The sequence below is a fragment of the Gouania willdenowi genome, chromosome 10, assembly GCF_900634775.1.
Source record: "Gouania willdenowi chromosome 10, fGouWil2.1, whole genome shotgun sequence".
Lineage (NCBI taxonomy): Eukaryota > Metazoa > Chordata > Actinopteri > Blenniiformes > Gobiesocidae > Gouania > Gouania willdenowi.
This window is the reverse complement of record NC_041053.1, coordinates 8,883,756-8,909,129: the sequence shown is the minus strand read 5'-3', so window position 1 is coordinate 8,909,129 and position 25,374 is coordinate 8,883,756. Positions and strand designations below refer to the sequence as shown.

General features: G+C 38.9%; 1 protein-coding gene across 1 annotated transcript in view; it reads left to right on the top strand.

Annotated features, from left to right (window-relative positions):
• uvssa (UV-stimulated scaffold protein A) overlaps nucleotides 1-25,374 on the top strand; it is a 60,873-nt gene that overhangs the window by 23,900 nt on the left and 11,599 nt on the right. Inside the window, exons 9-11 of the mRNA XM_028459431.1 lie at nucleotides 13,721-13,823; nucleotides 22,117-22,321; nucleotides 25,158-25,298. Of these exons, the coding sequence (XP_028315232.1) occupies nucleotides 13,721-13,823; nucleotides 22,117-22,321; nucleotides 25,158-25,298 (449 nt within the window). The remainder of the gene's footprint in view (nucleotides 1-13,720; nucleotides 13,824-22,116; nucleotides 22,322-25,157; nucleotides 25,299-25,374) is intronic.

The window sequence follows — 25,374 nt, the reverse complement described above, 5'->3', positions numbered from 1 at the left end:
TTGGGGTACGCGCACCTTTGTTGGTGAGCTGAAGGTGATTCTACCATGGCAGCTGCTCTGAATGTATAGTAATGACTGTTTTGATCACAGATTGAGATGGCCTGGGTGGGGTAGGGGGGATTTTGCCAGGGGGGGGGGTCAACGGAGTGGAGCCGACAGCTGGGAGTGGGCTCATTGATAACCAAAGGTTTGAGAATCCGCGGGCCGGCTAATAGAGCTGCCAGGCTAGGTTAGTGAAATAAAGATGTCAGCATGTAGATCATAAGAGCTGACTGCTTCACACAGACACAGATGGGGGATATTTGGGGTGTCAGTTGTGTGTGAGAGCGGAGGAAGCCTTCTTCTCATTACAGATGGATCCCTGGGGATGGTTTCTAGATTGTAATGAATGGAGGTGCAACACGATAATAGAGATGTGGGATGTTATGCTTAAATCAAGGCCTGAACAGGTCAGCTCTCACTTTGAGCCACAGGCAGAATTACTGTGTAAAAATTAGGGCTGGGATGGTACTGGGGGGCCAATTCCATATATATTTAGATTTTTTGCCATTCTACAACTATTGCAGTTTGATAATAAGGACCATTGCTTTTTTAATTCCCTTATTTTCCATATCCCCAAACAAAAGAAAAGTAAATGGCAAAATTATGAATCAATATTTTTGTCCATGTGTTGGACTCGTTTACATTCAGCAGACTGACAATGTCTGCCAGTTAGGGTTGCAAAGGGGCAGAAAATGTTCACGGGAATTTAAGTTTTGGAATGTTAGGAATATTGAAAAACTTTTTACATTGAAATTATTTATTGGAATTAATCAGGAACTGGGAGTAACACATTTTAGATGATGTAAAATATATTTTCTCAACTATATTTAATATCCCTGTTAAGTGTCAACTAAGAATGTGCTACATTCTCACCGGTAAGAATATGTCATCCCGCGATAGAAACGATAAATGCCCATGTTGGAGAATAGCGAAGGCCACGGGCCATTTGTCCCTCAATTTAACCAGGAATGCCCATAAAAACCATGTTCCAGGGGCCAAAAATATTCTCTGGAGCAGAGCGCTGTTCACGGGAACTCCGCAGTGTGCACCACGGCCGCTCCCGCCCCTATCGTCACACCACATACAGACGGCGGTGCTCGTCACGGCTACCTGAAGCTGCCGTGCTGCGATGCATGGACCGCTATTTGGTTAAAACCAGATAACCATCCAACAAAGTGAACCAATCCAAGTTCCTCCTTCAGATCCACCCAAAGTTCCACAAACACGGGGACAGAGATGAACCCCACAGCAACGATTTTGAACTGGAAACTCAACTAAAGCTAACTATGCTAAGCTAACCCACCGACACTCAGACTGGGCTAAGAGCTAACGCTAACCACTCCTTATAAGGAATAATAGACCAAATAAAAAGAACACTGTCATAAAGCCACAGAGAGCCATCGATTTGTTTATGATCAGATTTAACATTTGTATGGAAGAATAAACGCTAACATGTCACGCGTTGTGTGAAATAAATGTTAGCATAAATACTAATGTCACTATTCATTTTTTTTTAAAATTATATTTCACGTGTTCGCAGACAAAGCTGGTCCCATTAGACTCATGTAACTATTGAGATTATTTCACCTAAATATACTGAATGATTGAATCATCAGCTTGATCTGGTTTAATTATAGGAAATCAGAGATATATTTATTAACCAAAACTTTATGTAACTCATTATTAGATAAATGAAACAAGATTCAGCAAAAGTAAAAACAATAATGAAGTTATTTGTGCTTTTCATTTGCTTTTTTTTTTTTTTAGAAAATAATTTCATTTTAAGTGAGGAAATAAATGGATTACATACAATAACACTAATAGAGTGGTCTACATGCACAAATATATTACTTAAAATATCAGCTCATGAGCTCTTTGAGTCAGCAGTTATTGTAGTCTTTTAATGTGTCTATTGTTGATGTATTCACATTTGTTTGTGTTTGTAAGGAGCCTGTTTACACTTTAAGTTGGGAATTGTTTTATTTATTTATATTTTTTTATTTATCGTGATTTTTATCGTTATCGTGACAAATACCAGAAATTATCGGGATAAATTTTTAATACCATATCGCCCATCCCTAGTGTCAACATTCATTTCTAAAATTGAACTTTGGAAATTTTCCAACTTTAAAATATCCTGGAATTTTGCAATCCTGGTTTTAAAAATGTTCAGGGTCAGAAAATTAATAGAAATACGAACGGACATGAATTCGGAGTATTAAAAAAAAAAAAAAAAACCAGATGTTTTATTCTGCATCTTTTAGTCTGTGCAATCCTTCCTGTCCCACAAAAGCTTTTCTTTGCAGAATGTATGTGTCGTTGCTCTGGCGTCCGGGAAAAATACAAGGTCTGTATATTTGTAGGAGGGCTCAGGACTGACGGAGTCGTTACTCAGCAGTGACGGTTAGCCACGCATGAAGTAGAAATTGACACATTAACTTTAATGGAAACATATCAGCTCCATTGTTGTTATGCAGCAGATACGCATCCAGTGGAAATTGGGGTGAAAGTCGATTTTTCGCCCCCTTCTGGTATGGTCTACCTGGTTTTCCTTTTCAAAGCAGCTAAATTTCTGCTGATCCTCAGAAGAAGTCTTAAAACCCTTTCACACACATTAATGCACACACATAGCGCACAAAGAAGTCAGTTTGGATCGTTTAAAGCAGTGGTTCTCAATGTTTTTAGCCCACAACCCCAAAAACAAAAGTGCCAGAGACCAGGGACCACCACTGTACCTGAATGTGGTTGAACACAGACATGAACATTGAAGAACAGTCATGTGGAGACAGGGTCATCTATAAGGTGGAATATAGGGGAGAGTTTTTTAGGGTCCATCCATGAAGTCAGCAAAATGATGGTCCATTGTTCTATGATTATCAAATTTATTTATTTATCTGATTAATATCCACTGTTATCCAGGAAATGTAATATTATTTGGGCCATAGTATATGATCATCTTAAATATGTAAATCCTTGTTTTATTCAGAAATTAAATAGGTTAAAAGTGACCAAAAGTGGTGACAAAAAAAAATAGTAAAAAGGTTTCAGTGTCAATAATGAAACAATTAGAAGGAGCAATTAGTTTAAACTGCCAAATGATGGGCACGACAAATCATGAATGTGGTTTAATTGGCAAAAATAAGCATGAAATATGGTGAAAAGAAGTTAAAAGTGACAATAATGGGTCAACGAATGCATCATTAGGTGGGGAAAGTGGTGGAGTCAGTTTATAAGTTCCAAAAATGTCTTGAAAGTAAAGAAAATGTGCAGAAAAGGCATTTACAATTAATGGAGAAGTGACAGAAATGGGAGTAATGTAGCAAAAATGCATTAAAAGCAGCAAAAATATGGCAAGAATAGTGATGAAAATAGGTTGAAATATGGCAAGTTTGGTGTAGTTGCAGAAAAAGGTAAAAATAAGCAAAAATCATCTTAAATTGTGAAAAAAAATATTCCTAGTTTCTTGAAGGCATCTGGCAAGCACCACTGTTTTAAAGGACCTAACTTTTCATCTGTTTATGTGTGTAATTTGTGCTTAATGTTGTTTATTGACACATTAGTGTGTGTTCATTCAGTAAACACTTTCTGACTCGCCTCCTCTTCATGTGTGTGATAATGTGTTGGTTTGTGTGCGCGCGCTTGTGTGTGTGCAGCTAGGTATAGAGCTATATTAACCTGTCAGTGCAGACAATAGAGACATCTTACTTGTGCTCAGGTGCCCCCCCCACCCATCATAGTGTGTGTGCGTGCGTGCCTGTGTGTGTGTGAAGCTAACCTGACTCTCCTCTCCCCTCCGCTGCCATAGCCCTGACTTATGGCTGTGCAGTAATAATTTGCCAGACCTTGGCAGGCTGAGTGTACATTAGCATATAAATAGCAGATGCACTGAGTGCCCATCACAGTCGACTACATTTAATTTTTGGTTTATAAGATTGAATGGGTTTTTAAACGCACAGCCATCAAACTTGCCAAGAGACAAATGAAGTGAGGGGAGCGCTCGACTGAGGCAGTGGCCTCACATCATTTTTAGAAAGGAACACAGTCTTACTTAAAGGCAGAGCAGGGGCGGAGGTAAGGGAGCGCCACCACCTGTAGAAGTTTTCAGGCATGTTAGCTTAGCTCTGACAACTTGGCTTAGCTAACATAGCTTGGTTCTGACAGCGCTGTAAGTATTTCACCTTGAATCCATCATTTACAAGATGATTTAAGGGATTACATGCACATACATTGGCTAATCTTTTGGGGCGACCATGATTCAGTGGTAGAGAGGGTTGTCCAATAACCCGACGGGTTGAGGGTTTGAATCCCACTCTATCCAAGTCGTTGTTGTGTCCTTGGACAAGCCACATGGCCTAGTATGAATGTGGTGTGTGAGTGAGTGTTGGTAGTGGTTGGAGAGGTCATGGCACTATAGCAGCCTTGCTTCTGTCAGCTGTGGCTACAAAAGTAGCTTACCATCACTGTGTGTGGAGTGAAAGAATGATACACATCAATGTAAAGCACTTTGAGTGTCTATGAAAAAGTGCTATATAAAATCCAATGCAATATTATTATTATTATTATTATTATTTGTATTATTAATATTATTATTATTATTAATCTCACTCCAAAGGTGGATTCACACTGGTTTATTTGTGGACTGGGTGGAAAACAGGTGAACATTACATTTTATCACCTTGGTTTGGCACCGTTTGTGTTCGAAGCGCAACTTTTGATCCGCTCCAAACAGCCTCTGGTGGAGTTCCATGAGCTAACTACTTGAGGGTGGCACTCTACGTCATCTGCACTCTACGTCATCATCGATACTTCCTGTGTTTGATTTGTGCCGAGTGTGGTTGTGTTCATGGCGCTCCAAATCGCTCGAGACTTCAATTGGAAAAGCTCTCAGACAGACAGAAACAATTGTTTTAGATTTCACCTGTTTGATACCGAACGCGAATTAAGCGATTATAGTTGCTTAAATCGCTCACTTGAACACAATCACACTTTTCAAGTCACTCAAAGTAACTTGAAAATTTTCAACTTTGAGCAACTTCCACTAACTCAGATCACACAATTGAGTTGCCTGGAATTGCTTGAGTCGCATCGCTTGACTTTGCGATCGGGGTAAATAAACTTTAAAGCTGCACCAAAATAAACGCACAGTTTAAACGTACAGTTGATTTTGGTGTCATTTGGTCAAAAGTCCATAATCACCTTTGACCATATTGTAGTACAAAGTGTTCCGAGTGGACACTAAAACTCCTCTCCTTTTCTTGGCTCTCTAAAAGACCTTTAGAAATCCAGGCGCGTGACGCTGTATTTCAACCAGATCTTTCTACAAACATAGTGCTCCATGAGCTGTTTTGGGGGTTACTATTGGCTGTGCGACTGAAGTCAAGCGCGTTCACGTACGATTGATAGTAATAAAAGTGTAATGACGGACGGCATTTTAATCCATCCCTGGGGAGCATAATGGGGCGTAATGCGCTCGATCCACTTTCAGTCTGCGTGCACATATCGAGTCAGAGGGAGAGTGATAACAGACGGGATAAATCGCTTTTAAACCTATGAGAAGCATATTCAAGGTGGAGAGAATAGACGCAAATAATTTGCAGTCTGGACATGGAGTGTCTGCTCTGCTCTGCAGCTGGGATCAGGAGCCGGAGGAGCAGCTGTGAGCCTCTTACTGTCCTCACAGCAGCAAGTGATGCATGCTTTCATCATGTCTCTAAAACATTAGAAAACACAAGAAAAAGTCCCTACATTTGTCACTAGTCACTTTTGAGAAAAAAGCTCCACAGTTGGAGCATTCACCAGGATACCGGTAAGGTATCACGGTGTAACAATTCTACATACTGGACCTTCAGGGCTGTCCCAAATCCCAGAAAATGTATCACTGCCGATACGACAGCGATTTGCCATCTAATGAATTCTGGCTGATACCGATATCAATGACAATATCAGCACAAATCAGACATACTTTTATGATTTATTACCAATTTATTACCAATACATTTTAACCTTAAACAGAAGAATACAATTAAAATAAATAAATACATAATTTAAAAGACCATGAACAATGTCCTCGATAAATCCAATAAAAACAATATTTTACATTGAAGGTTTTAGATGCAGGTCAAAATAATGCAAGGTTATTTTTTCTTTTTTGCTAATATCAGCAGCTCGATGTTTTTTTTCAATGTTTTTGGAGTTATATCTTCTTGAATTGTAATATTTGAGGGATTTGTTTTTGCTCACGATGGTCTAATCCCAGCTCACCCTCTAAATTAAGTTCAACTAAAGCTCTGTTAACATGCAAAGCAGCCTCCTGGACGGCATGAAGGCAGAACGAAGGCCATATTTTAGCTGCGGTGGCCATCAGCAAAATGTTTGTGGAGGAAAGCTAATTCTGAGGTGAGACTTACAGCTCTGCCGGGCCAGCCGACAGCGCTCGATGCTATCAGGATTAAATTAAGGTGAATTAGAGACAAAGAGGCAGAAAGCGAGGGAATAGGGAGGAGGTTGGAGCAGAGTTTTCCTCCTGCCCGGTGATCACTTCTTAGTCTGAAGCCATTGATCAGAGCAGGATAAACCAGCTGGGTTAAAGTGGACAAGCAGCAAACTGTGTGTGTGTGTGTGTGTGTGTGTGTGTGTGTGTGTGTGTGTGTGTGTGTGTGTGTGTGTGTGTGTGTGTGTGTGTGTGTGTGTGTGTGTGTGTGTGTGTGTGTGTGTGTGTGTGTGTGTGTGTGTGTGTGCGTCCATTGCTCACTAAAGCACAGAACGAGTTGCAGTGGAGTAATAGACAAAGTTTGTACTGCTGTTAAATGTAGCGCTTGTGTTTTTTTTGCCGTTTCCCAGTAAATAAGATCAAGTCTCTGATCTCCCCTCGTTTCCACTTCTCTAAATTCAACCACTGCTTTATCTGAATACGCCGCATAATCGCTCACTACCTTCAACTCGAAGTTTTCATCAGATGCTACTTTAACTTTCTCCAGGGGTTTAGGAATTAGCATTTGACTTGTTAATGCTAGTTTGACTGAGCTAACTAGCTGTAATGTTGGCCTACATGTGAATAAAAACTATTATCAAAATAAATATACATTTTTATATCAACAAATAAAAAATGAGCTATAATTTCGACAGATGGAACAAAATTAGATCAGAAGTCATGTGATCGTTTGATGTCACACGTTGTCATTAATCACGCGTGTATTTACAAACAGTGTGCGGTTGATGCAGTCTAGTGGCTAAAGTTAGAGAGTAATCACTGACATCATCAATCACATGAATATTAGGACTTTCCTGGTTAAATGAAGGTAATAAAAAAACAAACTGTAAAGTAGTCCCAATTTTAAAAGTTAATAAAATGAATATGGTGCAGATTTTCTCATAAGTACATTTCAAAGATTTTAGGCCAATCTTGTAAAAAAAAGGGAGGATCACTTTAAGCAACTATAGTCGCGAAGAAGCATTGTGTGAACGCACCTTAAGGGTGCACACACTCATGGTTGGGAACCATTGGCGTACGTACAGGTGTTTTATGGCTCATTCATAACAGGGACTGGATAGAATAGACTTTTACGGATAAATGCCTTATGTTGGCACTTTCATTTTATGATGTTAATGGGAAAGATGCTGTAGTAGTTTTTAAATGTTCTTCAATGCAAAATATCAAAAGCTTTAAAGATCCAACTATATGTTATCAAATTAAAGTTGATATAGATTAAAGTTGCTTTGTGTGTCTTTGTCACAGAGAGACTTTGTATAGTTAAATACGTCATAATATGGGACGGTTTAATGAAGACAACATGAAGCGACAACATGCCTCATCATCAAGTGTTAGCATGGCCTACTTTAACAGAGAAGCTGTAATTGGACATAAAACCATGGTGGTGTAATTAATGCTGCATGCACACACCTCACATGTAGTAAAAAGGCTCTGGTTGTTGTGCTTTCAGGTGTGTGTGTGTGTGTGTGTGTGTGTGTGTGTGTGTGTGTGTGTGTGTGTGTGTGTGCGTGTGTGTGTGTGTGTGTGTGTGTGTGTGTGTGTGTGTGTGTGTGTGTGTGTGTCATAGCTGCGTTAATGAGAGCTAATTAGCCCTAATTGTTTAGTAGCTTGTTAACTGAGTACTGCCCATTGTAATATGAAGGCTTTTAATTGGTCTGTGAGCTGGATGCAAAGGTGCACACGCAGGTTTGCTGACGTGCTTAACTGACCCTGTACTTGTGTGTGTGTGTGTGTGTGTGTGTGTGTGTGTGTGTGTGTGTACTGCTTTAGTAATTATGGAAGGGCTCATCATTTGTAAACTAATGCTTACATTTTAATGGGCTTTATCAGCAGTCGCACAGCAGCCCTCTATCGCTCTTAAACACAAACGCGCAGAGACGCACAAGGTACACACTAATGAAAAGGATGCCTTTGGGAATAAGAGGCGAGTTTAATGTGAGATTTTACTGCGCCTCATAACACTAATCACTGTGATTATTATAGGGCTGAAGTGAAGTGTGGGTCCATGCCTGTGTCCTCAGCTGTTAGAGGCAACACACACACACACATGCATACGTATTATGGAAATGACACCTTTGTGGATAGGCTGTTGTGTTCTGCATTGTAGCACAGCCAATGGCTCACCAGGAAATTAAAAACCATAAATTCAGCTTTGAACTGATAGTAACCACACACACACGCACACACACACGCACACGCACACAGAGTACACCATCACCTCTCATTCTCGCGCTACAAAGATCACTGAGCCCTGAGTGTGACAGTAACTCTATAAAGCAGAGGTTCTCAACCTTTTCAACCCGCAACCCCCAAAATAAAGGTTCCAGCGAGCGGGGACCGCCACTGTACCTGAAGGTGGTTGAACACAGACATGAACATTGAAGAATGTGGAGACAGGGTCATCTTTAAGGGGAAATAAAGGGGAGAGATTATTGGGGCCCATCCATAATAATGGTAAAATGGGATTTTGAAAACCATAGAAACTGACCAACAATTAGTTTAAACTGGCAAATAATGGCCACGACAAATCGTGAATGTGGTTAAATTGGCAAAAATAAACATGAAATATGTTTAAATGAGGTTAAAAGTGACAATAATGGGTCAACATATGCAACATAATGTGAGAAAAGTGGTGCCGGAAATGTTTTAAAATGTTTTAAAAGAGGAAAAAATGTTCAGAAAAGGAATTTAAATTTGATGGAGAAGTGTCAGAAATGGGAGTAATGTAGCAAAAATGTATTAAAAGGAGCAAAACTATGGCAAGAAAATCTGATGAAAATAGGTTTTAAATATGGCAAGTTTGGTGTAGTTGAAAAACAAAGATAAAAATAAGCAAAAAAGTTCTCAAATTGTAAATATTCTTAATTCATGAAGGCTTCTGGCGACCCACTTCCAGAGTTTCGCAACACCAAATGGGAACCTGACCCCAAGGTTCAGAACCCCCGCTATAAAGAGATGCTGGTGAGAGTCCCTGCTTGTTCTCTATATGTTTTCCTCATCTTTGAATGAGATTTAATTCAAAACGTACTAGTTCTGTTTCCAGAGAATGAGCCGGGGTGTTTCTTCTTTAGTGCTCAGTGAAACACAGACAGAGAATATTCAAATCTAAAGTTGTGTGATCAACTCTGACTCTCACGTTTGCACCGTCCTTTTATTCCCTTCAGATCAGTGTTTGTTAACCAGAGGGCTGCGGCCCCAGTGTGGGCCTCCATCTTGTGGGCCACTCCGACTTCATGTCTGAGAAATGCACAGCTAAACCTTAGTAACAACTCAGCTTCTGAAGTGAGTGTAACTTTATGTTTTTAATATTGTATTTATTTATTCATTATTTTAATAAATAAATTACAATAACTGAATAACATACAGATGGAATATATTAGTAAAACTGTTGTTTTGTTTATTGGTGGTCTGTATACCAAGTTATTGAACGACCTTCTTCTCTATACCAGATTATCCTCAGCACCATCAGTTTTTAAATCGTATGTTGTGACACGTTTGTGTTTTTGGTTGTTAAGTCTGAGTCTTATTTGAAATTTATATATTATATGTTATGCTATTATTAGTTTTGGGACTTGATTTTGTTAATTGTGATTAATTAATTACAGAAAGATAACACAGTTAATTATTTTTTTTGCACTCCAAACATCTTGGAACCTTCCTCATTTCATGAGTTCCTGGCATACCAATAATACTGATGCACAGACCGTAACACAAGAAACAGGAGAACCAGAGGAGAAGTCGTTGCTGTGCTTTGTGGTCGTTCATTTTAGTTTAAATAAAACTGTGTAAGGAAGAGTTTGTTGATCACTGGGGCTCTTCTAGCCTGAGCTAGCACCTCAATGCTAAACACATAGCAACTAACACGGACAAAGGTCCTAGTGGGAGCAGACAGTGTCTCCAATCCACACTGAACAAGATGACAGGGTTCAGAGCCAAAATGAATAAAATACAGTAAAATTTAATATATTTGCTGAACATGGTCTTATCGATCTGAAACTTTGCACGAATTACCAATTAACTACAACTAACACATACAATAAAAATAACTGATTGTAGGCACAGCGCCACCTACTTGTGAGCATGAGATTTTTTTTCACAGCATTTAGAAAATACATAAAAGTTTCAAACCTGTCTCTGTGTAATCAGCTTTCTATGGCTGACATTTCATGCACTGCAACCTAACTTTTTACAGATACTGTATGTCATATGTGTTTGTTCTTGGCCAATAGTATTATTTCATGTCACTGCTTTATGCAAGAAACACATCATTTTACATGCTTATATCCGTGACTAGTAGCTTCCCAACAACGTTTGAACAGTGGAGACAAACTTTCTGTGAATGTTTCACCTCATTTAATCTCCTCATTGGTTTGTTCAATTAATATAGGTTTTAAAATGTTGTTAATGAGGTACTTGGCCCTAATATAGCAAAGTTTGCTCAAAATATTCCCAGCGGTTATGTTACATTTTTCAAAGGTAATGCTTGTGTGACTGATTTCTCACCTAACCCCAAACTGGTCCTCGGTGTCAGGTTACACACACACACACACACGCACACACAGAAACACACATGGAGACACACACGGAGACACACACAGAGACACACAGAGGGACGAAGACAGACAGACATACTGTAAATGTTACCACATCATTGTTGCTTTTTTTAAACATTTATTATTTTTGTACTATGTAAATGATGCTTCTTTAATGTCTTTTGTGTGTATTGCTTTGGCAATTTAAATATGTTTGTCATCCCTATGAAGCTATTTTTAATTTAATTCAAAATTAAGACGGATAATCGGACGGATAATCATAATGATCACACTCCCACACACCTATGCACACTTACACCTGTGGTCTGATGCCTGAGAAACCCACCATAGACAACACCTTAACCAGCTGAGCTGAGGAGAAATAGACAAAAAAGCCTCAGAAATACCTGAATACAGGCTGTCACAGACATTTTCCCCTGTTCTTCTTCTGCTTTTTCTGAGAAAGATTACCACAATTTCTTCATGTTTATTTTTTTCTCGCACGCCGCACCATCCCTGAAGAACTATGCCACCCCCCAGTGGAGCCACGACCCACACTTTGAAAACCTCAGTTCTAGAGCATAAGAACATTTTATGAAACATCATTTTCACCGGCACCACACAGATGTTCACAGGAGACAGATGCCTCACTGCGCCTCACTCCGCCGTACGGAAGTTTGACTTTGAACGCGGTCGGTAGGAAGGAGTCACCTCGTGCCTCGATGGGTGCAGCAGGTGTGAGGGCTTGTTCTCAGTGCTTGCAGTCTTTATTAGGGGGCCAAGCCTGCGGGGCCAGGGAACCGCGTATGTAAGCATACGTGGTTCCTAGGACCAGCGGTGCTAGGAACCCTATTGTAATGATTCCGATTATTATTACAGTTACCTTTTATAGTTCCGTTGGTAAAAGTGGTGCTGTAGGCTAAACCGTGCAAGGTAGGGCGGTGCCCTTTGGTGGTTGGGTCCAAAACCCCCAGGGGACCTTGGACGCAAAAATTCACATATATCCGCCAGAAGGTGGCGCTATAACAAAGGTCAACGCGTTTTGGCCAATAACTCCCACACCGTTTGTTGCAAATTTAAAACCTTCATATCCACAGATTCCTTGAATAGGACTGAATCACCTGGGCTAGGCCACGCCCTTTCCGCCTAAACTTTTCTCAGAGCAAAATTGCAAAAACTGGAAAACCTACTTTTTCGAACTCCTCCTTGGGGTTTTGTCCAATCAGCGTGAAACTTGGCACGTAGAGTCTTCAGTTGGAGGTGACATACAGTTATCAAAATGAGTTTGTTCGGGTAAATTATGCACAAATTATTAACGAGTAAATTTTTCTAGCTAGCAATAAAAATGCGAACTGGCACATATCTCGGTCAAAATAAATGCTAATAACACCAAAACTCAGATCCTTAGTTGGCATGTGACTGTGAGGAAATGCGCCAAATTTGAATGATGTAGGCCACTAGGGGGCGCTACAAATAATGAATATTTATATCTCTTAAATGGCACAACCAATTTTTACCAAATTTGGAGGGTATGATCTTGGGTCCCTCCTGAGGCGATATCTCAAAGTAATTTGTGATTGGTCAAAGTGGGCGTGGCCTTTTACATCATAACACATAAACAAACATTTATTTCTGCTGAATTATTATGTTGAGGGCAGTGAAATTTACAGGTTAGATATAGAAGACCACACAGACCACCCATACCAAAATTTACACCACGAGGTGGCGCTATAATTGCAAAAGCATTTTGGCCTTTAACTTTCACAATTTTTTTTTTCTTTTATCTGCACATGCTGTCAAAGGTCAACACTACAAGAAGTGCAATCATTATGAGACAGCAATGCATGTTTTGTTATTGCAATAAAATAAATTGATTTATTTTATTGCTTAATTATGACCATCACCAGCCCTCCCTAAGGAAGGGTAAGAAATCTTTTATTATTGGGAGGATATAAAAAGGGAGAGCAGTGTTACACCTAAGTGGAGAGGGAGGGGGAGGGGGAGGGGAAAGGGAGCAGGGAGGAGACACTCAAGGTAGGAAGTAGAAAGGCTGGGGAAGAATAGATTGTTTTACAGTGAGAGTGGCCACCAAATTTGGTGGGTATGACCTTGGGTCGCTCCTGAGAGCGTATCTCAAAGTTAATCGCAATTGGTCAAAGTGGGCGTGGCTTATTACTACATAACATAAACAAACCTTTATTTCAGCTGAAGTAATATGTTGAGGCTGTGAAATTTACAGGGTAACCATAGAAGAGCACACAGATCACCCATACCAAAAAGTGTACCCCTAGGTGGCGCTATAATGGGTGCAAATGCATTTTGGCCTGTAACTTTCACACTTTAAATCACATCTTCCAAAACTTCATATCCACCTGTTCACAGCAAATGGCACGTTGGCCTGTGTCCTGACGCTCGCCACGAGCCTGTCATTCTTCATGACGTACTTCCACGGGCTCCGCGTTGCACGGGAAGGCTTGGCCCCCTTTCATAACTGCTTGCAGTTCTAGTTATTATTATTATTATTTTATTCACAATTTTTTCTACCATTGTTATTCATATTTCATTTATTTATTCCCAATGTGTGAAACAATGTTTTACCCTTCTTGCTGCTGTCACAAATTTCTGAATAAAATCTTATCCTATTTTATCCTCACAGGGAAAAGCTGGAGAGGAGGAAGAAGATGATGAAGATTTTGAAGAAGTTCCAGAAAAGGAGGGTTATGAGCCTTGCATTCCCGAGCATCTGCGAATGGAGTACGGTGAGTTTACACCAACACACGTGCCCTGCTCAGATCTACAGCCTTGTGTGAAAACAGTGAGGTTAATCTACAAAAGAAGACTTGCTGTTGCATTAACCTCCAAAGACTCCACAAATAAACACACCTACACACTTCAAACACAGCCTTTAGCAGCTGGAAGTGCAGGTGAAGTGTGTATATATGTGTGTCCTCATTTCTTATGATATAGGAGTGATTAGGAATTACTCTACACTGCAGGTTCAGTCCGTTTTCACTTTTTAAGATGCTCGAAAATACCATTTTGCTTCAATAGAGTGAAATGTAAGTCTCTAGACCACTTGTGTCAAACTCAAGGCCCGGGGGCCAATTCTGGCCCTTGAGGGCATCCACTTTGGCCCGCGGGAGAAATAAAAAATGATAGAAAAAACATGAAGGATCGATGTGTAAGTAACCAACTAATTCGGTTGTAGATATTGCAGTGCCTAAAAATACACAAATTCAATTAAACTTAAGTTTACAAAATTTGCCAATCCTCACAGTTTTCTAATTTTTATATCACAATGGCAGTCACATTGTTGAAAGAACTCCCATTTTTTCCAAAAAATCCTGCAATTTAACTCAATTTATTCCACAAGATTTCCTCAAATTAAATAAAGATCAATTTCAAATAAAAACAAAGTAAATTTAGGTGACGATCCTGCAGGGACTGATATCTGTTACTTATTGCTGGGATATTGTTGGTGCCTTACATACTTTTGATATTGTGTCATTTATCATTTAAAGTGTGCAAAGTAGGGCACATTATTGTTGAAATTCTTAGTTTTCCCACTTATAGTCTGCGGCCCAATTGAGCTGGATATTTAAAAGTTACTCCCAATTTCTGATTAATTCCAATAAATAATTCCAATGTAAAAAAGTTTATATTTTTTAATATTCCCAACATTCCAAAGCCTAAATTGTTGTTGGAATTTACCGGAGACTTTGCAACCGTAACTGGCAGACATTGTCACTCTGAATTTGAGCGAGTTCAACACATTTACTGAGAGTGGAGAAAAATATTGATTTATAATGTTGGCATTGACTTTTCTTTTGTTTAGGGATTTGGAAAATGAGGAAATTAAAATAGTTCTTACTGAGAGCTGACCTGTTCATGGCTTGATTTAACTGTAACATCCCACATCTCAGTTTTTAAAAGCAAATTGTGAAACAACTCATTTTTTCCAAAAATCCTTCAATTTTTTTTTTTTTTTTTTTTCAATTTAACTAAAATTATTCCACAAGATTTTCCCAAATTGAATAAATTTTTTTTCCCCAAAATCAAGTAAATTTAGATGAGAATCCTGTAGGGACTGAAATTTGTCACTTGCTTGGATATTGTGTCATTTTTCATTTAAAGGTGGAAGTGCAAAGTAAAGCACATTATTGTTGAAATTCCTTTTTTTGGTGCTTACAATCTGTACAATCCCACTTGAGATCAAACTGGTCCGTCTTTGGCTCCTGAACTAAAATGAGTTTGATAATCCTGTTCTAGACACACAAACACTAAAGTCTATGAACAGTTGTTCCAACACTCACTCATGTGTTGTATGGAGCGTGTTTGGCCTGCGGGCATCGATCAATAACCCTCTGCCTGTTCACTTTAATGCTGTGTCAGCTACACGACAACTCATTTCTTCTGTTGACAGCACACACACACACACACACACACACACACACGCACACTGTTATTGATTCATACGTGACCCTTATCATCTTTATGTGTCTGGATTAATAACAATATAACCTAGCAGCATAATGCTGATGAAGCAGTTATTGTGTGTGTGATTCTGTGACCTTTGACCCCACTGAGACTCTTTCTTACCTGTGAGCCCTCTGCTGCTAATCAATTAGCTGCTTGTGTAATTAGATCGTATCTATAACAGCTGTGTGCGTGCATGTGTGTGTGTTTGCGTGGGTGATTAGTGTGTTCAGTAATGATTAAAGGTCACCGTACAGAATTAACAAAGCAACCTTTTTAATGAGCCTCTATTAGCCATGTGCACCGCTAACGACTGCTCGCTGCTAAGCGCTAACCGATGTTTGCTTGTGGATTGTTTCCTGATGCTACGATGAGCTCACAGACGTGTGTGTGCGTGCCTGCATGTGTGTGTGTGTGCGCGCATTATGTCTTCAATTATCCGTTTTGAATTACAACACGATCATGATTACCATGACTGGCATTTTTCCCGATTACAATTAAAATAAAAACTATTATTTTTTCCCTGAAAATTACAATTCTTAATCCTCGTGTTAGCTTTCTGGTAGCATTTCCTATGATATTGGGTCAGTTTTTACCCTTGTCTTAAATCAGCTGTAAAATACACTAAAAAATATTATTTATTATCTAATTTGTTTTTCATCTCTTGTTACCTTTTTAGGCTTCCTTATCCATGGAAATAATGGTTTCCTGGGACCAAAGTATGGAGCTAGTTTTTTTTTTTTTTTTTTTTTTTTTTAGTGTTAGCGAATCTGTCTTTAAACATTTAACATTTGCATATGTAAATATAGAACGTATGACCCAATGTGGATCTATTTATTATCTTTCCTTCCTCTGCTGTTGTGCTCCTTTACACCAGAGTAAGTCCTGCTGAACCCACTTATCTATGCGCACGAGGATTATCATATGGGCCTAATTATTGATGATATAGTTGCAAGTACATTCACTTTAGTAGAATTATAATAAATGACAGACTATCAATAGAATACATAAATAGGGTTTTAATATTACTTTAAAAAAATGATTTACGTTCCTGCAATCATCTCAGATTAAGGAAAATTAGACGTAGACCAGAAGTCAGTTTAGCTAACACAGTACAAAAAAAAAAAACTAGCTCCATAGTTGGTCCCAGGAAACAGCCACGGACTTTACACTGTGATGACCCGCCCTACTGTACCTCTGATTGGCTATGACCATTTTTCAAGTGACCAATCAGACATCCCCGCGAGCGACGCGCGCATATGGCACCGCACGCGCGCAGAAAGTGGTTTTTACTGTGCTCGATGACAGATTTTATGCGCTTGGGTTTTTGGCACTAATGTGAAGCCATAGTATTCCCTCTTGGGAGCAGATAGAGTGTTGCGCATGTGCATTTTTTCAAAAAGTGGAGAGGGTGTTTCTTTTCTAAACTTTGGGAAAATCCTCCTCTATAGCTTTAATATGAAACATATTTTATTGATTGTTATACAGGGCGCGAGACTGCGACCATTTTTGTCGCAGTCTGGAGTATTTTTTTTTGTGTGCGAGTGAAAATTTTATCTTGTCGCATCCGTGCGAGTACGTATAGGGTGACGTTATTTTATACGGAGCGGCTGAGCGCCTCGTCATGTCCCACAGAGTGCACTTCTTTCTCTCTATCTCTCTCTCCGCGCTGCGGGATTACCGTGAAACCATCTATAAACAGGCACTGCAAATTGGCTGGCGACTAGGTTGACCGAGGATTTCGTAGTAGAGGCTGGCTTGACCGCAATGCTGCGGACGAGGAGACGCAACTTGGCAGCGGGTAATGTAACGGTGAATGCACCGAGTATAAACACCAATGTGCTCCTTTGGAGTGCACGCGGTCCGTGAACGGAGCCAGACATAACGAGGCTTTCACTGAGCAGCAGTAAAAAGGAAGCACATGGCGAGCTCAGCAATAGATCATACACGCTCATCAGAATCAGCATGGAGGGACCAGAACTGATGGACTATGAAGCCAGGCCAGATGTTCAGCTGTGGTTCTTCCAGAGCAGGGGTCTGCAACCTGCGGCTCTGGGGCCTAATGTGGCCCTTTGACTCTTTTGCAATGGCTCCCTACAGCTTAAAAAAAAGTTATTTTTTACAGAGGCTATTAATGATTAATGACAAATAAAATCAAGATCTAACAATTTGTTAACCTAAAATAAATCACGTTGTGCAATGACTCAGCAGATCAACTTTCCTACACCTGTGACTAACCTTTAGTTATAAATCCCTGGTAAGATAACTAAACCAACAAAAAAACTATTCTAGAAGAAAATACAGATTTTAATTGCGTGGGAACAGATTAATTTAACCGTCAATGTGCTGGTTAAATATGCATGCTTTATGTGTGGCAAGAAAGGAGCAATTAGCATGTGTTGATCACATGATTATGTGTTATCAAACTCATGTTACTTTTTGTAGCCTTTCAAATACATTAACTAAAAAAAACTTCTTTATATAACATTGTGTTCATGTAAACTGAGATGTGTAAGAATTTGAAGATGAAGACACTGTTTTATTTCTTGATGTCAATTTATTTTATTTCCATTTACATGATCAATATAAATCAAATCAAATTAAATCAAACATTATTCTATACAATTTTAACTGTATATAATTTAATACACTGCATTGTCTTCATTGAGAAGGTATTTTTTGGCTCCAGGAGGACTTTAATCCAGGTGAGATGAGGTTAAATGGTTCCTTGTAGAGTAAAGGTTGCAGAATCCTGACCAGGGGAAGAGGGTTAGGAGACCCCACTATAAGAGCTGGACCCTCTGAATTTAATTCCATGAGGTGACACAATGCAGATGCTAAGTTGGTTATGCTACTGTTAAGTTAATTCACGTACAGCCTTTCTGCAAAATAAGATAAAAAACAGAATACATGTAACCTGTTGTTATGCTTTGCTGTTATTTGCAAAAAGAACTTAATATTGTCACTAAAACATTAAAACATTGAGCAAATATACCTCGAGTCATTGTCAATCTTTACTTCATACAAAACTACGGTACGCCAGTTAGGACTATTTATTAGCATGCATGACTATGCTGTACACCATCCCCACCCCCGCTCAAAAAAAAGGTGCGACCAAATTCTGTGCTGGTGCGACCAACTGAGAAAGTTAGTCTCACCAGTGCCACCACTGGAAAAGTTAGTGTAGAGCCCTGTTATATCTGTAGCCAAAGAACTGTAACATCCATAGTTTTGCGTTTAATTAAATTGTAATTGATAGATTTAATATAATTTCCATGTCCATTACAATTACGAAGTCAATTATCTCAACTCAATTACAATTCAATGACGATAACAACAGAAACTGAATGTTTAACTTACTATTATAATTATGCTATTACAATTATAATTGACCCCAACCCTGGTGCGTGTGCATGCGTATGCAGTCCGTCAATGGAACTCCTTGGTCGTCTCATTGTTTCTTCTCGTCCGTTAGCATCTGTTTTTCGTACGGAGACGTACATTGTTCTTGTTTTTCCATCTGTTTTTCCTGCTCACATCCAGTGGATCACATTCCTCATCCCCCCCCCCCCCCCGAGTCTAGTTCTATCCCGCGTTCATCCTGCCGCCTGCTTGTTCCCTCCCACTCTTTTCTCCCCCTGCCTTTCTGTCAGTCTGATTATCAGTCCTCTTATCCCCCGCTCTGCTGTCAGGACACTATCTCTCTCTTTCTCAAATTAACATTTTAATTACAGGCCCTGCTTAACCCTGGAAAATCAATACCTCTTTACGCCTTTCCTCCTCTCCCTCTTCCTTTCAAACTCCGTTAACTCCCCCCCCCCCCCAACACACACACACACACACACACACACACACACACACACACACACACACTTCTCTTTTTTTCAAATACAAACCCAGCCCTATACACATTTCCTCCAATTGATCTGTGTGTCTTAACATCCACAACATCCAGACAAACCTCAGCTATTTGGCAGTGTGAAAGGAGCAGATGGAGTCTGTATATCACCGTCTGAGTGAGAGAGAAAGAGGAGGATGAAAGGATGAGAGCTGATTCTCTACTTTGAATCTGTTAGTGTGCAAATGTTGAACCATAACTTTACCAGGACCAGCACAGGAATCGATCTCCACATGTTTATATGAATCAGGTCTGTAGTCTGGGAGTCTCTGTAGGTCCACACAGGCTTTCACTTTCCTTGAAAACACACGTATGCACGCACACACACGTACGCACGCACACACACACACAGGAAGGAGCAGTCCGAGGGAGAAACAAGAGTAAGTGAATCAGTTTGTTTTTCATTACAGTATTAAACATCTGATTAAGCGGGGGTGTCAAACTCATTTTAGTTCAGAAACAAAAATATAGAGCAATTTGTCAGATCAAAGGCAGGAAAACAAGCAATTTCCACATTAATGCGCCCTGCTTTGCACCTTCACATAGAATATGTAAGGAACTGACAATATCTAAGCTAATATACATTTCCTTGATTTTGTGACCAGTTTGTATTTAATTTGTGGAACTTTTATAGAGTAAATGAAAGAAAATTGCAGGATTTGGGAAAAATGTATTTATTTCTACAATTTGAGATTAAAATGGCTGCCGTCCTGTGATGTAAACGTGGGAAACGTGAGCCCAAATATTGTGAAGTTTCATTGAAGGTGAGATATCTACAGCTGAATGAGTTGGTCATTTATATAAATTAGAAAGTTTGACACTGGTGTATTAAGTTCAGATCAGCAGGTCAGTAGTAACACTTTTCCTTGTTTCCTACAGCGTTGTTTATAGCTTCTTTATATCTATTGTGAACCCCACAGGGGTGTACAGAGTACTAATATATCCTATTCAAATAGAAGTACTGTTACTTGATTGAAATTGTACTCAAGTACAAGTAAAAAATAGCTCAATTAAATAGTACTCAAAGTAAAAGTTAAATGTAATGGTAAATGGACTTGATTTTATATAGCGCTTTATAACCACACTGAAGCAGTCTCAAAGCGCTTTACATATCAGCTCATTCACGCAATCACTCTCACATTCACACACCAGTGGGACAGGACTGCCATGCAAGGCGCTAGTCAACCACTGGGAGCAACTTAGGGTTCAGTGTCTTGCCCAAGGACACTTCGACACATAGTCAGGTACTGGTATCAAACCCCCAACTTCTCGATCAGAAGACGACCCTCTACCACCTGAGCCACGGTCGGCCGTTACTAGTTACTTTCATCCCCATGTTTTTTTTTGGTAATAAATCTTGCCACAGTTCCTTGCATACAGTAAACATCTCTTGTATGAACCTAAAAAGGTAGATAGGAAATCTTGCACAATTGAAACTGAATTTATCTTCCACAAAGTTATCTACTTAAAATAGGTTTGTCAAAAAAGGTTTGTCAAAAATTACAATTTAATGAATAAATAAACGGTTAGATATGTTCTTGCCATGTGACGAGGCAGCAGTTGATGAGCAATGCTCGTTTTCTACAGGCAAAATGAACGTTTTCCTGGAAAAAATAACATTGTCTGTTTCTGTAAACTTTCTGTGTAAATTAAGAAGCATAATTAATCATCTTGTTTTAACATCACAACCATTTAAACGTTCTCGTGTCCAACACTGTGTGGTAACGGGTCTATACATTTTTTTGTTAAACATTAGTAGTGAATGCTTCTTACATACTTTACTTCTTTTAAAATGTACTTAAGTACAAGTAAAAGTACTGAGTTAAAAATAGATGCAAAAAAGTTCAAGTGCCCATAAAAGCAACTCAATTACAGTAACATGAGTACATGTAATCCATTACTTTCACATCTCAAATCCTGTGGGCTGTGAGTGAGTGAGTGTCAGAAGTGTCCATGTCAGCCTTAATAATGTGTGGGATCATCGCGCTGACAGCCCCCAGCTTAGTGTGGCCCTCTGATCTCACCTGCTGTGTGAGCCCCTAAAAACCTCCTTGATCTCGGTTTGACCACACACACACACACACACACACACACACACACACACACACACACACACACACACACACACACACACACACACACACACACACACACACACAGAGAGAGATCATGGCATCAAAGAATCTGATGTCCAACATGTCCTGCAGGCGAAAGTAAAAAAAAAAAAAAAAAAAAGAATATTCATCTTCAAATCTCATAATAATTATGTACATTTTGTGATCACATATTTTAAAACAGTAATAAATCTCTTTATTAATGAAGTTCAAAGGAAAAACATAAATGTCCCCCCCCTCCCAGTTTTGGAATCAGTGGTGTAAATCAATTCAGCTGTAGATATCTCAGTTCCTCCAGATCCAATAATTGGGAGAAATGGCACTATATGTGCAGATCTCACAGCTTTCCTGTGCTTATATTACATGATAGCAGACATTTTCATCTTAAATTGTTAAAATAACTCAAAATTTTTCCCAAATCCTGCAGTTTTCCACACGATTTTACAAATTAAAGTGTAAGTCTAACCCTAAAACCCATTTTTTCTGCTGAATTGATATATGATTAGGTATAAAGTAATGTAGTAGTTCATTGATTCTAGTTCCACTCTTCACATTTGTTGCCAGGTTTGGATCCTTCTCCCTCTACCTCTGCTGCAGCCGTCCCTAAAAGACCTGTAGCTCCCACGCCCCCACCTTTTTATTCCTCCTCCTCATCCTCTGCTCTGAGCAGGAGGATGAGGAGACTTATTGAAGAGGAGCAAGACCCAACATCTGCTGCTGCCACACTGAGCCACCTTAAAAAGCAGATCTCTGTTCTGTCTGAGTGCAGGTAAGGAGTATCAGTCAAATCCACTTCCTGGGTCTTATTTTCTGACTAGAGCTGTTTTTTATTTTAGTGGTGGGATTCGATTAAAAAAATGTACCTCATTAATTAGAGACTTAATTAATCTATATTAATGGCCTAACAATATTTAACACGAGAAGCAACGCTTTTCAATTTAAATGGATTTTGGTATATGATTGAATCAATGAATGAGCTTAAACAACAAAATAGTGTTAACATAATGTGCAATATGAATAAATAATATTATGATTTGGTTGTTTACAAAATACAAACTTCAATTTAACTAAACTATAGTCATGATTTTCTGGATGTTTTTGTATTAAAATAAAAGACAGATCTTAGTACGGAACACTCCAGAGAAACTTAATTGCCCCTCTGGGATAAATGAAATATTCTTAATCTGAAGTATAAACTGAACAGTGCAAAATAGTTATCATGCAATAAACAGAGCAACTGATGAAGCTGATAAATTTAGTTTGAAGGTGTTTCTACATAGCAGGTAATAAGTTGGGTCAGACGATGTTATCTGTAGCAGTGCTTCTCACCCCACCCACATCCTCTACCACCAGGAGTGGTCGACTGTCCACTACAATTATTAACCCCATGACTTTGTTAATTTGTCACTCATGGATTTATTCATTTTGAACCTTGTCATCTCGTCCAGTGTGGATTAGAGACACTGCCTGCTCAGACTATTACGGTCCTTGCTAGTTGCTACATGTTAGCTTTCAGGTGCTAGCTAAGGCTTAAATAGCTCTGGTGATCCACAAACTCTTTCTTTCATAATTTGCACAATACTGGGCTTTTGTTCTCCAGCCGGTGTTTTTATTTAAACTAAAAAAGCACGACTTTTCTTCTGGTTCACCTGTTTCTTGTGCTGTGGTGTGTGCATCAGTATTATGAGTCTACCGGGAACTCGTGAAATGAGAAGGGTTCTGCGCTGTTTGGAGTGCAAAAAAAAAGTGATTAACTGCGTTATTTCTTTATGTGCTTTATTTTTCTGGAATGATCTAATTGCAATTAACTCCAAGTAATTAATTTATATAGGGCTTTAAACCAGCCCGCAGGTGAACAAAGTGCTTTAAAGAAGACAAATGTCATAAGTAAAAAAACAGAAGCTCACAATGAGTATTCAAAAATAAATGTTGTGCTTTGATTTAAAAAGTGATGACCTTTTCCTCTGATTTGTTGGCTTCTCATTGTTAACTAGAAAAGCACTCGGAGAGCGCAGACCTCCTCAGCTAACACGCTCCGGTCACGGTAACATGGTAAACTCAGAATTACCATGACTACCTGTTTGAGCTGTGTTACCTGACTAGCTGTCAACATTGAGCTGTTGACTCTGACAGAACCCATGACATCAGCACAATTTCCACAGTGTGGATAGGAAATTGATTGGGACGGATATATATAAATATATATATATATATATATAAATATATATATATAAATATATATATATATATATATAAATATATATATATAAATATATATATATATATATATATATATATATATATATATATACATACATACAAGAGAGGTTCGGGGCCTCTACAGGGTGTGTGGAATAGACTATGGGAGTGTGACACCGGTTAGAGAGTCACAGAGGCAGTTCAGGATTTATAAAGGCTTTACTTGGAAGAACGTGGTTCTGTAATCACATCTGTAATGCAGCAGTATAAAGCATATCAGTAATTTAACACACATATGAATAAAGCTGCATAAGTATTAACACACACAAAGCATCATAAAAGCACTTAACTCACAAGAAAACACTCATATAATGCAAATATAATGACCATGGGTGGCAATAATCAACATAAGCAATTAGCAAGAGAAAAAATAATGTAAATCAGAAAATCACCCTCTTCAATGCATGCTAACAGCAATGTACATAAGGAGAGCATAGCTAGCATAACCAGGATGCATGTGTTAGCAACTACCACAAAGTAGTTAACATGTTAACACATATTCTCCAAGATGCATTATCATGAGTTATAACATGAATCAGCCACTACTTACATTTCTCATGTACACACATCTTCCATGGGACAGGAGAGAAACACACACATGCAGCTCTGTAGCTGGTCAACATGCAACACACACTGCTCATGCATGCAGCAGGAAGAACTGTGCTAAAATACGTTCCTCTTAAAGGGCTAGTAACAACATGACTGAAAGTGAAATTAAACACTTAATATAACAGGGCTTATATATATATATATATATATTATTTTGGTAGCCAGAACATCACCAAAATGTAATCACCTGTTCCTTGTCCCATTTATCAATTTTCCTGGAAATTTCATCCAAATCCGTTCATAACTTTTCAAGTTATCTTGCTAACTGACAGAATGACAGACAGACTGATTGACAGATAAACAGAGGGTAAAACATCAGTGTTGGGAACATTACTTTAAAAAAGTAATTAGTTATAGTTACTCACTACTTGTTCTAAAAAGTAACTGCGTTAGTAACTAAATTACTCTATAATAAAAGTAACTCTTTACCGTTACTTTTGCGTTACTGTTAAAAAAAAAAGAATTCAGATTTTTTAGATGCGTGTGTTGTTGTGAGGTGCATACCTGTAACGCACCGCATTTAATGTTCAGTAACATTAATGGCGTTGTAACGGCGTAAAGAGTAATTAGTTAGATTACCCCGTTACTGAAAAACAACAAACGCCATAATTTTAAACGCCATTATTCCAAACACTGTAAAATACAACATTACCGCTCTTCGCTTAGCTTTTGGGGGAGATAATAATTTGATAATTAAACACGGTATGATGATATAATGATTTCTCGTTCTTCCACAGTACGTCTCCTAGTGCCATTGCTGGGCCCAGTTCATCTCAGTCTAGTTCAGCCCATAAACCAGTGGATGCCCCAGTGGTTCCCTTTGGATTGGACCTGTACTACTGGGGCAAGGAGCAGCCCAATGCTGGAAAGATCATCAAGTGACAAAGCTCGTATAACCTTCACGTTTTAGTGTGGCGCTGTTGTCTCTGACACTCTTCCTCGTTTTCCTCCTGC